Raw genomic sequence first — 17,316 nt, 5'->3', positions numbered from 1 at the left:
TGACCCTTGACCCCATTGATTTCCGTCTCGAAGTTGCTCTCACTTCTGACCTTTGCTCAGCCTGTGGTGGTGGAAGTAAAAGGTAATCACTCAGCTACCAAAGTGTGCATGGGTTCGAGTTCAGGCTCTGCAGTTCACTAGCTAGTATAAGTTGCCTGTTTCCGTTTCTTGCCCCAGTAGAATGGGAATAATGACCACCTAAAAGATTGTTGAGAGAATGAACTTAGACAGGTTTCATAGAATGTTTAGTATCACAGAGAGTTCAGGAGTGGCCAGTTGTTATTAACCATTTTTGTACAGTGCTTTCCTTTAAGTGCAGAGCTCTACCACAGCCAAAAGATTTTCCTGTTCTCTGAAAGGGCTACAGTTACAATAATCATCCCATTTGATGAAGAATTGTAGTTAACTTGTGTAGTATATTTTCAAAAATATTTAATTCTTTCAATACTATTTAATGATTTTTTTTTTTTTTTTTTGAGCACTGCTGTGAACCAACCCGTGCTCTAGGTCCTGCAAATATAACAGTAAAAAAAAACAAACAAACAAACAAAAAAAAAAACTGCCAGGCTTCGTGTCGTGCATGCCTGTAATCCCAGCAGCTCGGGAGGCTGAGACGGGAGGATCGGAAGTTCAAAGCCAGCCTCAGCAATGGTGAGGCGCTAAACAACTCAGTGAGACCCTGTCTCTAAAATACAAAATAGGGCTAGGGATATGGCTCAGTGGTTGAGTGCCCCTGAGTTCAATCCCCAGTACCATAAAAAAAAAAAAAAGTTCTTGCTCTGAGTCTGGAGGTGTAGTTCAGTAATAGAGTGCTTGCCTAGCCACCTACAACACTGAAAAAAAAAAGTTTTTGCTTTTATATCGTTTGAGTTATTCTCTTTTTGTGGTGCTGGGGATTGAACTCGGGCCTTGTGCATGTGAGGCAAGGACACTACCAACTGAATTATTTCCCCAGCCTGCTTTCATATATATATATATATTTTTTAGTTGCAGATAGACACAATATCTTATAATTTTTATGTGGTGCTGAGGCTCAAACAGTAGTGCCTCACACATGTTAGGCAAGTACTCTACCATTGAGCTATAACCGCAGCCCATCTTGCTTTCATATCCTGACAGTAGATAATTATTTTGAGGCACACATGGCTCATTCATTGAAAAAAGTTGCATTTCAATCTGTGCTGGAAACTGTATAGGCATTGGATATACTTTACTAACCAGCCCAATGGTTCCAGTCCTCAGGATCATGTCAATTATCCCAGGATTAATAGGATCCTATCATCTGGGAACTTGTTAGAAATGCAAATTTCTGACCCACTCTTGATATATTTAGTCAAAATTTGGAGATGGGCCCCAGTAAACTATGATTTAAGGGCCCTCCAACTGATTTCCTTGCTCAATGAGGATTGAGAACCACTAGACTAGATGAGTAATTTGCCATATTCAAGTAACATTTGTTGAGCACCTGCCATAGGCTGGGCCCTTTGCTAAGTATTTTCACATGACTTATCTCACTTGCCTCTCATACAACAATAGGAAAATAGGTAGGAGGGCTGGGGATATAGCTCAGTAGAGTGCTTGCCTAGCATGTACTTACCCAGGTTCAATCCCTAGCGCCACCACCAAAAGAAAAAAAAAAAAAAAAACTTGAGCTGGTGTTGTGGCTCAGTGGTAGAGCACTTGCCTTGAAAGTGTGAGGCACTGGATTCAATCCTTGCACCACATAAAAACAAACAAAGGCACTGAGTCCGTGCACAACTAAACAAACAAAAAAAAAAGAAGATAGGCAGCTTCTTTTTTTTTTTACTAAAAATTTCATCCCGGGCTGGGGATGTGGCTCAAGTGGTAATGCGCTCGCCTGGCATGCACGGGGCGCTGGGTTCGATCCTCAGCACCACATTAAAAAATAAAATAAAGATGTTGTGTCCACCAAAAACTGAAAAATAAATATTAAAAAAAAATTTCACCCCTAGGAAGAGCTCAGATTTATAGTTTCCTGAGGATAGAGGTTAATGTGTTACATTTTATTGTTTTGTTATTTCTTCTTTTTAGATATACATAATAGTACAGTATATTTTGACATATTTATACAAATGTGGAGTATAACTTACTCTAACTGGGATCATTTTATTGTTTTGTATTATCTCCACTCAGTGGTTCTCAGTAGAATCATCTGGATTTTTTTTTCTGAGTAGTGGAAATTGAACCCGGGACCTCACACATGCTAAGCAAACACTCTTACCAAAGTCACAGGCCCATCTCTAGTGCTGTTAAAAATGCCAATACCAGGCCAGCAAAGTGGCACATGTCTGCAATTTTAGTGACTCAGGAGGCAGGAAGATCACAAGTTAGTGAAGCCATAAGCAAAAGGGTCTTTTTAAATTTCCCTGACTGGTCTTAAACTCCTAGGTTCAGTGGATCCTCCTGCCTTAGCCTCCAGAGTAGCTGAGACTACAGGCATATACCACTATGTCCAGCTTAATAAATATTTGAATAGTGAATGAAGGGATATCTAGATCCTGCTTTTATTGATGAGGCCAAGTAACTGCATGAGGTCACACAGGTAATAAATGGTGGAACAAGAACTCAAATCTAAGCCAGTGTGGTGACATATGCCTATAATTGCCAGGGGCTCAGGAGGCTGAGACAGGAGGATTTCAAGCTCAAAGCCAGCCTCAGCAAAAAAGCAAGGCACTAAGCAACTTAGTGAGACTCTTTTTTTTTTTTTTAAGAGAATGAGAGAGAATTTTAATATTTATTTTTTAGTTTTCAGCGGACACAACATCTTTGTTTGTATGTGGTGCTGAGGATCGAACCCGGGCTGCACGCATGCCAGGCGAGCGCACTACTGCTTGAGCCACATCCCCAGCCCGAGACTCTGTTTTTAAATAAAATACAAAATAGGGTTGGGATGTGGTTGAGTGCCCCAGTACCTCCCCCACCCTCCACCAAAAAGAAGAACTCAAGTCAAGTTCTTACCCAGAATTCTGTATTTTCTATGACTATATCATATACCAAGGCAAACAGCATTACCACAATAAGGGAGCAACCAGTCCATAAAACTGTAGTCTGATAATCACAGTTACAGCACCATGTTATGTTTTGTAATAAAGAGGTCTCTTAATGGTAAGGCACCTTCATGCAATAGAAATCTAAAAACAAATAGAGATTTTGTTACTGACATGAATTGGTATATTTACACATGCCTATCTGTGTCCATTTTCATATGGCAACCTAGGTATTGTAATGATAATTTAGCAAACATTTATTGAACACTCTTTACATCAGTCATCACTCTGTGGGCTGTTGATGGCACACAGTTCTTGACTCAAACTTTCTCACACTCCAGGCAGGAAGACAAGTGTATGAACAGAATTATACTATTGGCTGAAAAACAAAACAGTAGAAGTATAAACAAGATATGTGTGTTGACCAAAGGAAGGAAGAATTAACTTTATAGTTAGAGAGTTGGCAGGGGATCAGAAAAGACTTTAAGGAAGAGGTAACAACACAACTGAAGCAGAGCTGATCAGAGTTCCTCTACACAGACTCATCTCTATCCCTGCAGTGAGATACAGATTTCCATTTTGCTTAACAGGTAAATTTGAAATGGAGGGAAAACCTAAATAAACTATCTAGCTTCCTTTGCTTTTAGTTATTTGCTTTTAGTTGACTTTTAAAATCACATATTTATTTTAGAGGTCACAGAACAGAGATGTGTCATTGTCCCCTACTAGCTTTGTTGTAGATATCACCTCTGACATGTGGGCTATGATGATAATAATTTGCTTAGGTTACTTTTCAGGGAATTGAAGGCCACTTTTGCTAAAACTACTTGGGGCTGTACAGGTACTCAGTGGGTGACTGTTTGATCTCAGAAGGCCTCCACTCTCCGATCATGCTAATGCCACCATTTTCCTTACATGAATCCTAAAAAGAGCTATGAAAACTGGTTACATATGTGCAGACCCCTGATTAATTCAATCTCTAATCACCTTTCCCCATGCCTTAGGCCACCTCATGAATAAACTCTTGCTGTTTTCCAAAACTTGTCATTTCAAGCCAGGTTTGGTGGCACATTCCTGTAATCCCAGTGACTCAGGAGACTGAGGCAAGAAGAACACGAATTCAAGGCAAGCCTTGGCAATGTAGTGAGACCCTGTTTCAAAATAAAAAATAAAAAGAAGGGGCTGAGGATGTAGCTTGCCTTGCATGCACACAGCCCTGGGTTCAATCCCTAGCGTGCATGCACGTGTACACACACACACACACACACACACAAATAAATAAAAAGGGAAAAGGGCTGGGGATGTAGATTAGTGGTAAAGTGTCTCTGGGTTCAATACCAAAGGGAAAAAAACTTGCCATTTTAGTGATTAGTGTACTATGTGGTGGGCAAAACAGGCCTGGCATGGTGACAAATTCACAGTACAGCAAAGGGACACTCTTTCCTGGGATTTTATGGAGCCATTTCTTGCCAGCTCTGATACTGAGCCCCTCCTGCTCCTGGCTCCTACCACTTTGACATGGGCTTTGGAGGAAAGCAGTTGAGATTAGTCCATGATCATATCAGGGAAGGCACAGTCCCTGAAAGGGTATACAATAGTTCTAGAGCTCCAGAGAGCTAGTACTCTGAGTCCTAAGTTAAAGGCCCATGCAGTAGAAGGGGAGACATGTAGGGCAGAAGTTTGTGCTATAATTAGCTCTAGGAGTCGCACAACTGGGAGAAGAAGAGGAGGAGAGTACAGCCGGCAACTATTTTGAGCACAGCTCCGATTGACGGGACATGTGTGCTGGACTGTACTGATCCCAAGGCCAAGTTGCCTGCCTGCTGTATGTGGTGTGGGGGGGAGGCCTGGGGCAGCAGGAGCAGGACAGCCGGACAGGCAGGCCGGACGGGGTACCAGCACCTCAACTTCTCTTCCTGGGACACTGTCCAAACGCCAGGGCCATAGGCCAAGCTGAGCGATGGGTGCTGAGGAGAAGGTGCTGGTCACACTATCAGGGGGAGCCCCCTGGGGCTTCCGACTTCAGGGTGGGGCCGAACAGAGGAAACCCTTACAGGTGTCCAAGGTAAGGTAGAGGCCCTGAAATGCAGTTTCAGGGAAAAGGGAACACTGGGGGACTTGGGAAGAATCATGTGGTGGCCAATGGGGAGGTGGGTAAGTGGGGCTGTGAAGAAGAGGCTGTGGGTAGGTGGGCAGATGAGTAGGGAAGCATGCTCAAGTCTGGAAGAGGGAGTAGTGTCTGATCACAAACTTCTTCTAGGGACCTCCTAGAAAAGAGAATTCCTGGTTTCCAGAGAGTAGAGAAAAAGGAAAGCTCTACTTCAGTTTCCTGTAGCACCATGGTAGCAGAGGCTGGGGTCTGGTCATCCAGTGCTTGCTCTCCTGCGTGTATCCCTCTACTCCAAACTCCAGGAATGTAGGGAAGGTTCTAATTTCTCTCTGACTAAACTGATATGTGACAAGCTGAGATTGTTTCACCCAGCCTAGCCCAGCCCAGCCCTGCCCTGCCCTTCCTTGCCTTGCCCTGCCCTGCTTTGCCCTGCCCTGCCCTGCCCTGCCCTGCCTTGCTCATGCCTTCAGTGCTCTTCTTTCCCTAAGTCAGTTCATTTCTCTCACTAGACAAGACTTTTCTAGGTGCTGGAAGGGTTTTGGCAATATCTGGCCTCTCAGATGAAGTCATTACCCTTTTGGTTTCATCCTACAGACTTAGTTTTCTGAACTGTAAAGTATGGGTAATAATAGTACCTATTTCATAGAACCATTCTAAGAATTAAGTGTAGTAACACATGCAGCACAGTACCTAACAACTTAGTAAGAACTCAACAAGTGGTAGCCATGTATGTGCACACATACACACACACAAACATAATCTCCCAGAATCTAGCTGGTCTGGATCTGAAATATTTTTTTTCAGTACTAGGGATGTAACACAGGGGCACTCTGTCATTGAGCTACATCACCAGCACTTATTATTTTATTTATTTATTTATTTATTTATTTATTTTGAGACAAAGTCTTCTGAGTTGCTGAGACTGGGCTCAAACTTGCAATCCTCCTGCCTCAACTTCTCAAGTCTCTGGAATTACAGGCATGTGCCACTACAGCTGGCTTTGATCTGGAATACTAGTCTAAAATCTTAATTTGTAATGGCACCTGGGATTCCATGGCCTAGAAAAGAACTATTGCCCTTGGAGGAAAATCTTGGTGATATACCACCATTTCTAGTACCTCTTCTACATGGTTTTCTCCAAACCCCTTTCATTCAGTGGTTATCCTGCCTCCCATCAATGATGTATTACTCCCACCAATCTGCATTTTCCCTCTAGATAGTCTTCTTCAGCTACAGTTCTGTGCACTCCCCACCCTCTTTACGAAATAAAGTCCTCTCATGTGGGTCCTTCTTGCTTTCCTTTCGTTCTTCTCCCTTTGGAGCCCTCCATCATTTACAATTTTTCCTCCATCTCAGATCCGAAGACGGAGCCAGGCTGGCAGAGCAGGACTTCGAGAGAGGGACCAGCTCTTGGCAATAAATGGAGTTTCTTGTACCAGCCTCTCTCATGCCAGTGCCATGAGCCTCATCGATGCCTCAGGGAATCAGCTTATCCTCACTGTGCAACGGTATGGACTCCTTTCCTTTTCCCCTAGTCCAGGAATCCCCTTCTCTTTCTTAGCCCTATGTCTTACTGACCAGGCTTCAGCAACTAACAAGTACCTATCTCTGCTCATACATTCCTTCTAGAGAATAAACATTTGTATATGCCTCCCCAAAGTATTTGAATGTATCTGCAATTAAAGGATGGAGTGTCGAGCAGGTGTTTGAGTGATGGATCTACTTCAACCTCTGGCCTGTCTCTTCCTCATCATATTTTCCTCAAAGCTCATATCTACTCACTGCTCTCCAAGCACATTTGCTTCCCATTTTGTCTTTAGATCTTCACTTTATATATAGTTAGCCTCCTTTCTCTTTTCTCTCTTCCCCCATTTCTTTCACATCACTTTAGCTGTTACACAGACTCTCAAGTTCTGTCATCTTTCCCATTCAGGGTAGCAGATGAAGGGCCTGTGAGATCTCCATCCCCTGGGGGGCTTCAGGTGCTGTCACCCTTATCTCCACTGAGTCCTGAGCCTCCTGGAGCTCCGGTTCCTCAGCCTCTTCAGCCTGGAAGCCTTCGCTCACCCCCTGACAGCGAGGCTTACTATGGAGAGACAGACAGTGATGCTGATGGTCCTGCCACCCAGGAGAAGACCCGCCGGCCCCGCCGCCGAGGCCCCACAAGGCCCACCCCTCCAGGAGCCCCACCTGATGAGGTCTACCTGTCTGACAGCCCTGCAGAGCCAGCACCTGCCAGCACTGGCCATCCCAGCCAGGGTGACAGCCGTGTGAGCTCCCCATCTTGGGAAGAAGAGACAGCCCTTCAACCACCCCCAGCTGAGGCATTGCTGTTACCCCATGGTCCACTCCGGCCTGGCCCTCATCTCATCCCTATGGTGGGACCTGTTACCCACCCAGTGGCAGAAGATCTTACTACCACCTACACCCAGAAGGCGAAGCAAGCCAGTGAGTCCCTGAACCTTTTTTTTTTTTTTTTTCCTAGCCAGGATCTGATCTCTAAATCATCTCCATATCTACACATTCTACCTATCTCATGCCCCTTCAATGCAGTCTCTGGGACAAGTAGAGAAGAGTGATAAACGAAAGGGGAGAATAATTATTCTCATGGTCCCTATTACTTTTGCTGTTTATACCAGTGTAGCCAAAAGGTACAGGTATCAGTGGCTCAGAAGCCTGAGGTAGGAGGACTGCAAGTTTGAGGCCAGCCTAAGCAATTTAGCAAGACCTTGTCTCAAGTAAAAAAAAAATAAAAGGGCTGGGGATGTAGCTCAGTGATAAAGTGACCCTGGGTTCAATCTCCAGTACACACACACACACACACACACACACAGGTGGTTTAGTCAACCTAAGAACATAATAATCTGAGAAAATGGAAAGAGACATGAATAGATAAGAGGTTTGGTGGTGGTTACTGTTGTTTTACTGGTTTCCAGGATGGGGTGAAGGCAGAGGACAGACACGAGCAGGGGAATATTGGGAAGCTGGGGCAAGGCTATAAGGACTCCTTACAAGTGTTAATTGCAGGCATGGTATCAAAATTACCTTTGACATTTGTAAGTTCAATTGGGATTCCTGGGGACTGAGAGGCTATGAGATGGTCATGAGATCCCTAGGAAGTGGTAGAGGGAGGGATCTTTGGCTCCTTATCTCAGGAAAGAATGTAGGCCTGGATAGAAAAAGCCAGTCCCACTTATCTCAGGCTCTTTGCTATTTTTGATGTGAGCTGCAGAACCAGACCTAAAGTGAAATTTTCCCCTGTCCTATGCCTCCCTTGCTCCTCCCACAGAGACCTTTTTTGTCACCTCTGAAATCTCAGGGTTCCCCTCTAATTCTCATCTTTCTTTCCTTCCTTTCACCACTCTGATTCCTATTCCGTATTTTTGGGTCTCTGAGTTTGAGGAGCTAAGGACATAACAATTTAGAGTTTGACATCCCTGAGAGTGTTCAGTATCCCACAAAGAAATTCCAAATGCATGCCCAGGATCCCATAATTATCCCCAGTTCTCATTTTAGCGTCCCCTCCCTTCTCATCATGCTGGGTGAGACTGTAGTGGCTCAGGGATATTTTTAATCAAGTAGACCTCATTGTCCAGTGGGAGGGGTGGAGAGTAGGGAGCCAGGTGCTCATGTCCATCACACCAGGACTTATGGGGCAGCCAGAGAAGGGGGGGGGCCAGGCTCCAAAAATAGCTTAGTGAGCTCATTCAGCTGCCAGCTCTGGGGACAAGACAAAGGGGCTTTAAAAGTCGTGGGGGATGGATCAAGCTGGTCCTGCTCCAGCCAGCACTGCCTTTCTCGGCATGGAGACCTTTGAGTCCATCAGCCAAGAACCCCTCAGCCAAGCCAGCTGTGACAAATCCCCAGGTCCAGTTCCTGAGCTCCAAGACCCGTTCTATGCAGGTACTATCCTCTCACATTTGAGAGAGTTCTGGTGTCTAGAATGGAGTGTGATGCCTCAATAGTTAAAGAAGGATAGACTTTGAATAAGGTTTATTCTCTTATCCCCTTTTTATGTTTTAATATTTTTTAGTTGTTGATGGACTTTTATTTATTTGTATGTGGTGCTGAGAATCGAACCTAGTGCCTCATACACGCTAGGCCAGCATGCTACCACTGAGCCACAACCCCAGCCCCATCTTACCCTCTTTTTCTTTTCTGTCTTCTTTCTTTTCTCAGGAGAGCATCACTGCCCCTTTTTAAGAATGGGTTGATGTTATGGCACATGTCAAAGGGGTCTATGGCCATGTGAGCTGAAGAAAACTCATAGGAACAGTGTGTGTCTGTGTGTGTGTGTGCGTGTGTGTGTGTCTGAAAGAGAGAGAAAGGTGGGAGTACATTATGAATATAGGAAGGCATGAATGCGTGAATCTGTGGGAAAAGATATATATACAAGAAATTATCTGAACACATGTGCAGTTAGTGTCAAGAAAGCTTTGAGAGTTAAGGTCACTCATAGTGGACCTTAGCATTGTGTTAAGTGCTAAATTTACTTACATTACTATGTTTAATCTTCATAGCAACCCTATGAGGTAGCCATTATTATCCTCATTTACAGATGAGGAAACTGAACTTCAATGAGGTGAAGTAATTCACCCAAGAACCCAAAACGTGAAGTGAAATGAACTATGACTCCAGTGCCTATTCTTTCTACAGTACTATTCAGTGTTATAGACGCTCAAATGAGAGAAATGAAAGTCCTAATTAGAAAGATGATTAGTGGCTAGGCATGTTGGCACTCGTCTGTAATTCCTGCAATTTGGAAGGCTGAGGCAGGACGATCGCAATTGGAGGTCAGCTTTGGCAACTTAGTGAGACCCTGTCTCAAAATAAAATAAAAGGGCTGAGGGTGTAGCTCAGTGATAGACTCTCCCTCCCTGGGTTCATTGCACAGTGCCTTAGAAAAGAAAAAAAAAAAAAAAGAACTTGTTGTCTTTTTTAATTTTTCTTTTTTTTTAGGGCACAATACTTTTATTTTATTTATTTTTATGTGGTACTGAGAATTGAACCCAGTACCTCACATGTTCTAGGCAAGCACTCTACCACTGAGCTACAACCCCCACCCCAAGAACCTTGTATCTTGAGTGAGTGGAAAGTAGATGGAATTTCAAGAATTTTTCAGTAGGAACTGGGGACCACAGGCCAGGCAGTATCCATGTTTAAGACTAGGTCTTAACAGCAGGACAGCCTCTCCCATTTCCTAGCTCCACCTACCCAGGCCTCACATGGCATGCAAAGCCCTGCCCTGGTTCTCTTTAGCACATAGTCCTTCTGTGACTGCCTGGTGGCAGCAGCCTGAACTCTGTACATTAAAAGGCCTGGCAAAGGCATGGAAATTGGGGGACATTTCTGACCTCCCCCCAAAGAAACCTATTTCATTTCTATCACCATTTTAGAGAAAAGGACAATATATTTACCTGATGCCTTTGAGGTATCCTAAAGATTTGGAGGGTTGCCTTGGAGAACAGCACTTTTCCTGACTTTTGGATCTGAGACTAACTACTGGCTGTGAGTAGAAAGGGGTATGGAGCACAAAGGAGTGCCCTGGTAGTTGAATGGCCAAGATCAAACCTAAAATTCTCTCTGTTAGTAACAGGGTCTCTGTAGGAGGAATTCTGGAAAGAAAAGCCACCTGGAGGGTACCTTGTGTGAATGTATTTAAATAACTATTTTTGTATGGGCATGTGTGTATTTGCATATATGTATATGAGGAGTTTATAAGCTGGAATATACCTGAATGAGAGAAAAATACATAAGAGAAAGTATGTCCACAGTTAACTTCTGGTAGACAGATATTCTTGTTGAAATGGTGTATGATGGGAGTTATTTCTATGAGTGTTTACGATATGGACTACATGAGGGAGATGGAATTGACTGAAGATCTCATTGCTAAGAAGCCTGTGTATCTTGGTCCTAGGGGTAACAGGTGGGAAGAGGGTGTAAATCCCCACCCCACCTAACATGGTCTCTATTGTGGTGGAAAATTGTCCCTTCTCATTTTTTCTCTCTCTGGGACCTGCCTTTTTTTCTTTTCTGCCATGGAAAGTGACACCTCCCCCCTATGTCAGTCAGGAATGGGAGGCAGGTGAGGAATGTGTGTAGGGTGGATAAGGGAACATCTCTGGACAGATAGGGATAGAATAGAGGAAGAGGTATGGTCACAGCAGTCAGGACAGCCAGCTGGCCTGCCTTTCCTTTAATTGTCCTTGGTTTCGCCTTGCACCCTCCACTCTGTCCCCAAGTCAGAGGACTTTGATTGGCAGGAGGCATTGTGGGGTCTGGCCAGTGAAAATAAGAGGTGGGAGTTGTGAGGGAGCTGGCTGGGATGAGAGGTGAAAACTTTGGGGAGCAAGAATAGAAGAGGTTGTAAACCCCCACTGATCAATCTACTGCTTGGCCTCCTCAGAACTGCAACGTGCAGAGAGCCTCCAAGAGAAGAGTGTGAAGGAGGCCAAGACCAAATGCAGGACGATTGCATCCCTGCTAACTGCAGCTCCCAACCCTCACTCCAAGGGGGTGCTTATGTTTAAGAAACGACGGCAAAGAGCAAAGAAGTACACCCTAGTGAGCTTCGGGGCTGCAGCTGGCACAGGCGCTGAGGAGGAGGACGGCATCCCCCCAACAAGCGAGTCTGAGCTGGATGAAGAGGCCTTCTCTGACGCCCGCAGCCTCACCAATCAGTCTGACTGGGATAGCCCCTATCTGGACATGGAGCTGGCCAGGGTGGGTTCAAGAGCAGCCGATGGCCAGGGCCCCGGGCTAGGAGGGCAGTTGAGTGAGACCTCTGGCCGAGGGGTCCAGCTCTTTGAACAGCAGCGCCAGCGCGCAGCCTCCAGCACCAAGGAGCTGGATCGTGTGGGTCCAGCAGCCACGCTCAATGGACAGGGTCTGCAGTCACCACCTCGGGCCCAGAGTGCTCCCCCAGAAGCTGCTGTACTCCCGCCCAGCCCTTTGCTGGCCCCTGTTGTCAGCCCTAGACCTTTTCTTCCAGATGGTGGCGCACCGACCCCAGCTCCAAGCATCTTTAACAGGTCAGCTAGGCCCTTTACCCCAGGCTTACAAGGGCAGAGGCCAGGTACCACCTCCGTTATTTTCAGGCCCTCAGGCCCCAAGAGGGCGAATGAAAACCTAGGAGGCCTCAGCCCTGCTCCACCTCCCTTTGCGTCCTCTCCACAGGGGCCCACTTCTCTGCCCAGCTTCACCACAGGGGTGTCCAGCCTCACGCCCGCCTCAGGTTCCCCCAGCATACCACGCTCCTCGGGCCCTGTGACGGCTACCAGCTCCCTGTACATCCCAGCCCCCAGTAGGCCTGTTACACCTGGGGACGCCCCAGAGTCCCCTGCTACTCCTAGCGCAGGTGCCATGACCTCCACTGCTTCTATCTTCCTGTCGTCGCCTCTGCGACCCTCTGCGCGCTCAGAGGGGCCGGCTCCAAGCCCCGCGGCCCCTGAGCCCCCCAGCGCTCGGGAGCAGCGCATCTCTATGCCAGCTGCCCGCACCGGCATCCTGCAGGAGGCCCGGCGCCGCGGGACCCGGAAACAGATGTTCCGACCAGGAAACCAGGAGACGAAGAACTCGCCCAACCCGGAGCTGCTATCTCTGGTGCAGAACCTGGATGAAAAACCCCGGACCGGCGGTGCTGAATCTGGTCTGGAGGAGGACGCTTTGAGCCTAGGAGCTGAAGCCTGTAATTTCATGCAGCCACCAGGGGGCAGCAGTTACAAGACCCTGCCTCACGTGGCACCTAAAATTCCGGCTCCAATAGCTCCCAAGACCCCACCCCTCATGGCTCCTAAGACTCCACCCCCAGTTGCTCCGAAACCGGCATCTCGAGGGCTCCTTGATGGGCTAGTGAATGGGGCGACCCCTCCAGCTTCAATCCCTGAGTCACCAAGGCTGCAGGGCAGGGGTGGGGAGCTGTTTGCCAAGCGGCAGAGCCGGGCCGACAGGTATGTAGTGGAAGCTACACCTGGTCCTGGTCTTGTCCCTGGTCCTCGGCCCAGAAGTCCATCTCCTACCCCCTCGCTGCCTCCTTCATGGAAATATTCACCTAACATTCGTGCCCCACCTCCTATTGCTTATAACCCACTGCTTTCACCCTTTTTCCCCCAGGCTGCCCGAACACTCCCTAATAAGGCTCAATCTCAGGGGCCTCGGGCAACCCCCAAACAGGGCATCAAGGCTCTGGATTTCATGCGACATCAGCCCTACCAGCTTAAATCTGCTATGTTCTGTTTTGATGAGGTTCCTCCAACTCCTGGCCCCACCTCCTCAGGGACCCCCAAAACTGTTCGAGTCCAGGAAATCCGCCGATTTTCCACTCCGGCACCCCAGCCCACTGCAGAGCCCTTGGCTCCCACTGTGCTTGCCCCTCGAGCAGCCACTACACTGGATGAGCCCATCTGGAGGGCAGAGCTGGCCTCAGCCTCTGTTTCTAGCCCAATTCTTCCTCCAGAATCTCCTAGGAGTCTTGGGACCACCCCTAGCTCCTGTAGTTTTCAGGTGGCCAGGCCCAGATTCTCAGCCATCAGAACAGGATTACAGGCTCATGTGTGGAAACCTGGAGCAGGGCACCAATGAGCTGGAAATAGGTCCCAGGACCATGGAGAAGTGGAACATCCAGTCTCTGAAGTGACTTCTCCTGCCCTATCATACCCTCAAGCATCAGGAGGTTAAATTCCCTCCAACCAGAAATAGTTTTGGAGTTAAGTGTCCCATCCCTAGCTTCATCCTGACTTTCCCATCTCCCTGCTGCTTTCCAACCTATTATTTCTGCTTTGGTATCTTTGCTTCTCCTTGTTTCTGTATTTACTTGCCTGGAACTCTCTTTATCTCCTGGTCTCTCTATCCATGTGCCTCCAGAGGTCTCTATTTCTTTACATTTGTGCTTCCTCTGTGGGTCTCATTTTAATGTTCAGTGAGAAGCACACAGAATGTAAGTAACACTGGGACCTTAGGCAAGGAGCTCCCCACTAACAGTCAGCCAAGGGACTGAATTGACCCCTGTTTGTCTACCCACTCCCAGTTTTCATTCTGCTTTCTCAAGGTTATCTGGCATATTCCTAGGTATGTATGTGTGTATGCCAGTATGTGCATGTGTGTGTGATCAGGATCTGACCTGGCAAGTGATCAGATATGCCACAGATGTGCTCTTCTGAGACAAAAGTAAGAAGGGAGGTCTAAATAAAGACCTTATCTGGGTCTTTTCCTTGTGCTGATAGAAGGGTCAGATATCCCTACATGGAATCTAGCAGGGAGAAAGAGCTACACTGAAGAATAATTCCTTAGCATCTGTAGCAGGTGCTACATCTTGTGAAACTAATGGAGTATGACAAGACTGAAGGACTGGGACAATTTGCATAGGCTAAGGTAGACCAGGAATAGAACTAAGAATTCTTCTGTTTCACTGCATTTCACAAAATTAGCAATTAGAGGTCCATGATGAACAATTCAGTATTCAGGAAGTAAAAGAGAGAAAGAGGGAGAATTTCCTCTAAGAATGAACAAATTATTGACTTCATTGTTTCATAAGCCTAAAACAGAAAGAAAGGCTGGGGAGAATGAGATAGAAACCAGTTGCAGAGCAGAAATGAGTGAAAGTGATTGAGCCAGAGAGAAGCAAGGAGAGGGCAGTCTTGGCAGAGAAACCCCACAAGAAGCCAACTGTGAGCAAGAGGGGGACTGAGAAAAATTTTGAGGAAAAAGAATGTATTTGTTAAAGTGAAGTGGGTTGTGGGATGTGGGATGATAGTGAGAGGGAAGCATGAGGGTGTGTGCTGAATGTTGAAAGAAGAGTTTGTGTCCATGCTATCTCCCATGAATCTATCCTTCAGTTTGTCTTCTGCCGCATGTCATAACTATCTGGGAAAGAACAGGGAAATACCCAGAACCAAAACCTCTTTTCAGTCCTGTTCCATTCCTAGCTTGTGTTCCTTTTCAGCTTTAGTTCCTAATTTCTGATCCTAGAAGAGTATGGATTCACCTCTCACCAAGACTACCACCAGCCACGTTTGCTGTTTGATCTGGAAAGTGATCATTTCCTTTACATACAGGGTGTGAGTCACAGTCCTTTGGTTTGTGCACAAGAATAAACTTATGTCCCATACTTTCTATTGCTGTCATCTCTTCTGATTTTATACACAAATCCTGACCCCACCTTGATCGTCTCTGACCCATTCCTCTAATTCAATTTCAGATTTCTATTTCCAATCCTGCCCTCCATTTTTCAGTCATTTGCCCTTCATTTCCTAGTCTTTTACTCCTATCAAATGTATCCTTCTTTGATTTAGGCACCTCCACCTCTCCTCTTTATTTCTTCTCAGTGCAGTCTCCATCAGATTTCTCCTCTCTTTCTATTGCTCCATACTTTTTCAGGCAAGGAAATTGCGAGAAGTTTGCCATTAACATTTCCTACTTATAGGAAACATCCATGTTAAACATTCTCTGGGAATTAAATGAAGGGATAGTAAAAGGTGAAAGATTTATATGAGATAAATGAAGGAATAGTAATGAATGAGAAGGGAGAGTGAAGAAGGAAAGTTGGAGGAGTGGATTGAGGCTAATAGAGAAGGGAAGGCATCAGAATCCGGAGACTGAGAAGGAAAGTGCCATTGCTCCAATTAACCAGCAGAGGGCATATTTGTGCCAATAACTACATGTTTGCAAACACCAGAGACCATAGGGCTAAATAGCCTGTCTTCACCCACTAAAGCAGTTCTAGATATTCAATCATACGACATTAAACTTTGAGTTTGTTTTTTAGAGGTAATGATGAAATCACCTTTTGATAATTGTGTTTCTTCTTCTAAGTTACTTCCTTGAGTTGGGAAGGAACAGAGGAGGAGGACTAAAGATGAAGGATCTGAAAGCATAGCTGGTCTGGACAGAAACCAATGTGGTAGTAGGTGGGGGAACTTTGAGCCCCTATCCTGAACCTGGAAAGTATAGGATGGAAGGAGGGTATGAACAAGAAAAGTGGAGACGTCCCAGAGGGACAGGAGTATATTCTGTAAACTTCAAAAACCATTCCCTGCTGGGCACAGTGGCCTATGCCTGTAATCCCAGCAGCTCAAAGGCTGAGGCAGGAGAATCTCAAGTCCAAAAGGCATTCTCAGCAATAGTGAGGAGCGAAGCAACTCAGTGAGATCCTGTCTCAAAATAAAATACAAAATGGGGCTGGGGATGTGACTCAGTGGTTGAGTGTCCCTAGCTCAGAGCTCAATCCCTAATACAAAAAAAAAAAAAAATCCCTAGGCAGCTGTAATAGTGCAATAGTGGTGGCTGCAGGAATGTAGCATCTGGTTTTAGACCCTGAAAAGAAGTTGGAGAAGGATCCAAAATGTTTCTGTAGCTACTGAGGAAGGTGCTGTACAAATGATAGCCTTCCTCTAAAGGGGCACTCAAGCTTGTACCAAGAGGCTTCTTTAGAACAGTACAAATGGGATATTCCAGATCTTATGTAGAGTGTGTGTTTCTCTTGAAAGAAATCCAAAATAGGAACCTTGGAGAGCAAGGCCTGGGCAGGTCAGACGCCTATAAGACCTTCTCAGGGAGATAACATCTATCCTACACAGCAGGCTGAGCACCCCAGCAGCAAACAGGAACCAAAACACAGATTGTGGTGTCCACCTATTCTTAGAACATCCAGAGTTTAAGAGGAAAGAAAAGGGAGTGAAGAGACAGAAGAATTGGTGGTCTTCCCCACATATCCCTTACTGCACTGAGTTTCATTAATTTGCTCTCTCAGAAGAAAAAAAAAAAAACCAAAAACCTAGGTATTTTTAAAAAGAAGTTCAATTATGAGGACATCCATCCTGTCTTCAAATATAATGCCTTAATCTTTCCTACTTCTAAATATATCCACAGGTCCCTCCAGCTTTGGCCTGGTACGGGTCTGAGTGACTGCATTTTCTAGGTTCTCTTTCTTCTACTCTGAATTTAACTTCCCTTTTCCTCTCCCTCTATCTTCAATTTCTTCCTGAATGCTTCTTTGGATTTCAGACTCTAGGTGCAAAGGGGAACCCCTAGGGAGATTGATTCCTAGCTCAGTCAGCTCAGTGGGAGTATCCCAAAGGCCATTCTCCCCTTCTTGAGCCTCTGGGCAAGGAGGGCGGGATCTTGGTTCCAGGGTCTCAGTACCCCCTGTGCCATTTGAGCTGCTTGCACTCATCATCTCTATTAATAACCATCCTCCCTCCC

At 45.9% G+C, this 17,316-nt stretch overlaps 1 protein-coding gene across 2 annotated transcripts; it reads left to right on the top strand.

Moving 5' to 3' along the window:
- The first annotated feature begins 26 nt into the window (after positions 1–26).
- Positions 27–15,228, top strand: Synpo2l (synaptopodin 2 like). Of its 2 annotated transcripts, none has more exons than XM_076834857.1 (4): positions 27–82; positions 6,475–6,626; positions 7,052–7,566; positions 11,525–15,228. In XM_076834857.1, exons 2-4 carry the CDS (start codon positions 6,577–6,579, stop codon positions 13,696–13,698), a joined length of 2,739 nt encoding a protein of 912 aa, XP_076690972.1. In that variant the 5' UTR covers positions 27–82; positions 6,475–6,576; the 3' UTR covers positions 13,699–15,228. The 2 variants fall into 2 exon arrangements, with proteins under 2 accessions (XP_076690972.1, XP_076690970.1); XM_076834855.1 differs by lacking the exon at positions 27–82 and adding an exon at positions 4,772–5,073.
- Positions 15,229–17,316: the final 2,088 nt, after the last annotated feature.

Source organism: Callospermophilus lateralis, chromosome 15 (genome assembly GCF_048772815.1).
Source record: "Callospermophilus lateralis isolate mCalLat2 chromosome 15, mCalLat2.hap1, whole genome shotgun sequence".
Taxonomy (NCBI): Eukaryota; Metazoa; Chordata; class Mammalia; order Rodentia; family Sciuridae; genus Callospermophilus; species Callospermophilus lateralis.
Note: the sequence above shows the minus strand (reverse complement) of the source record. Positions and strands in the feature narration are given on the sequence as shown.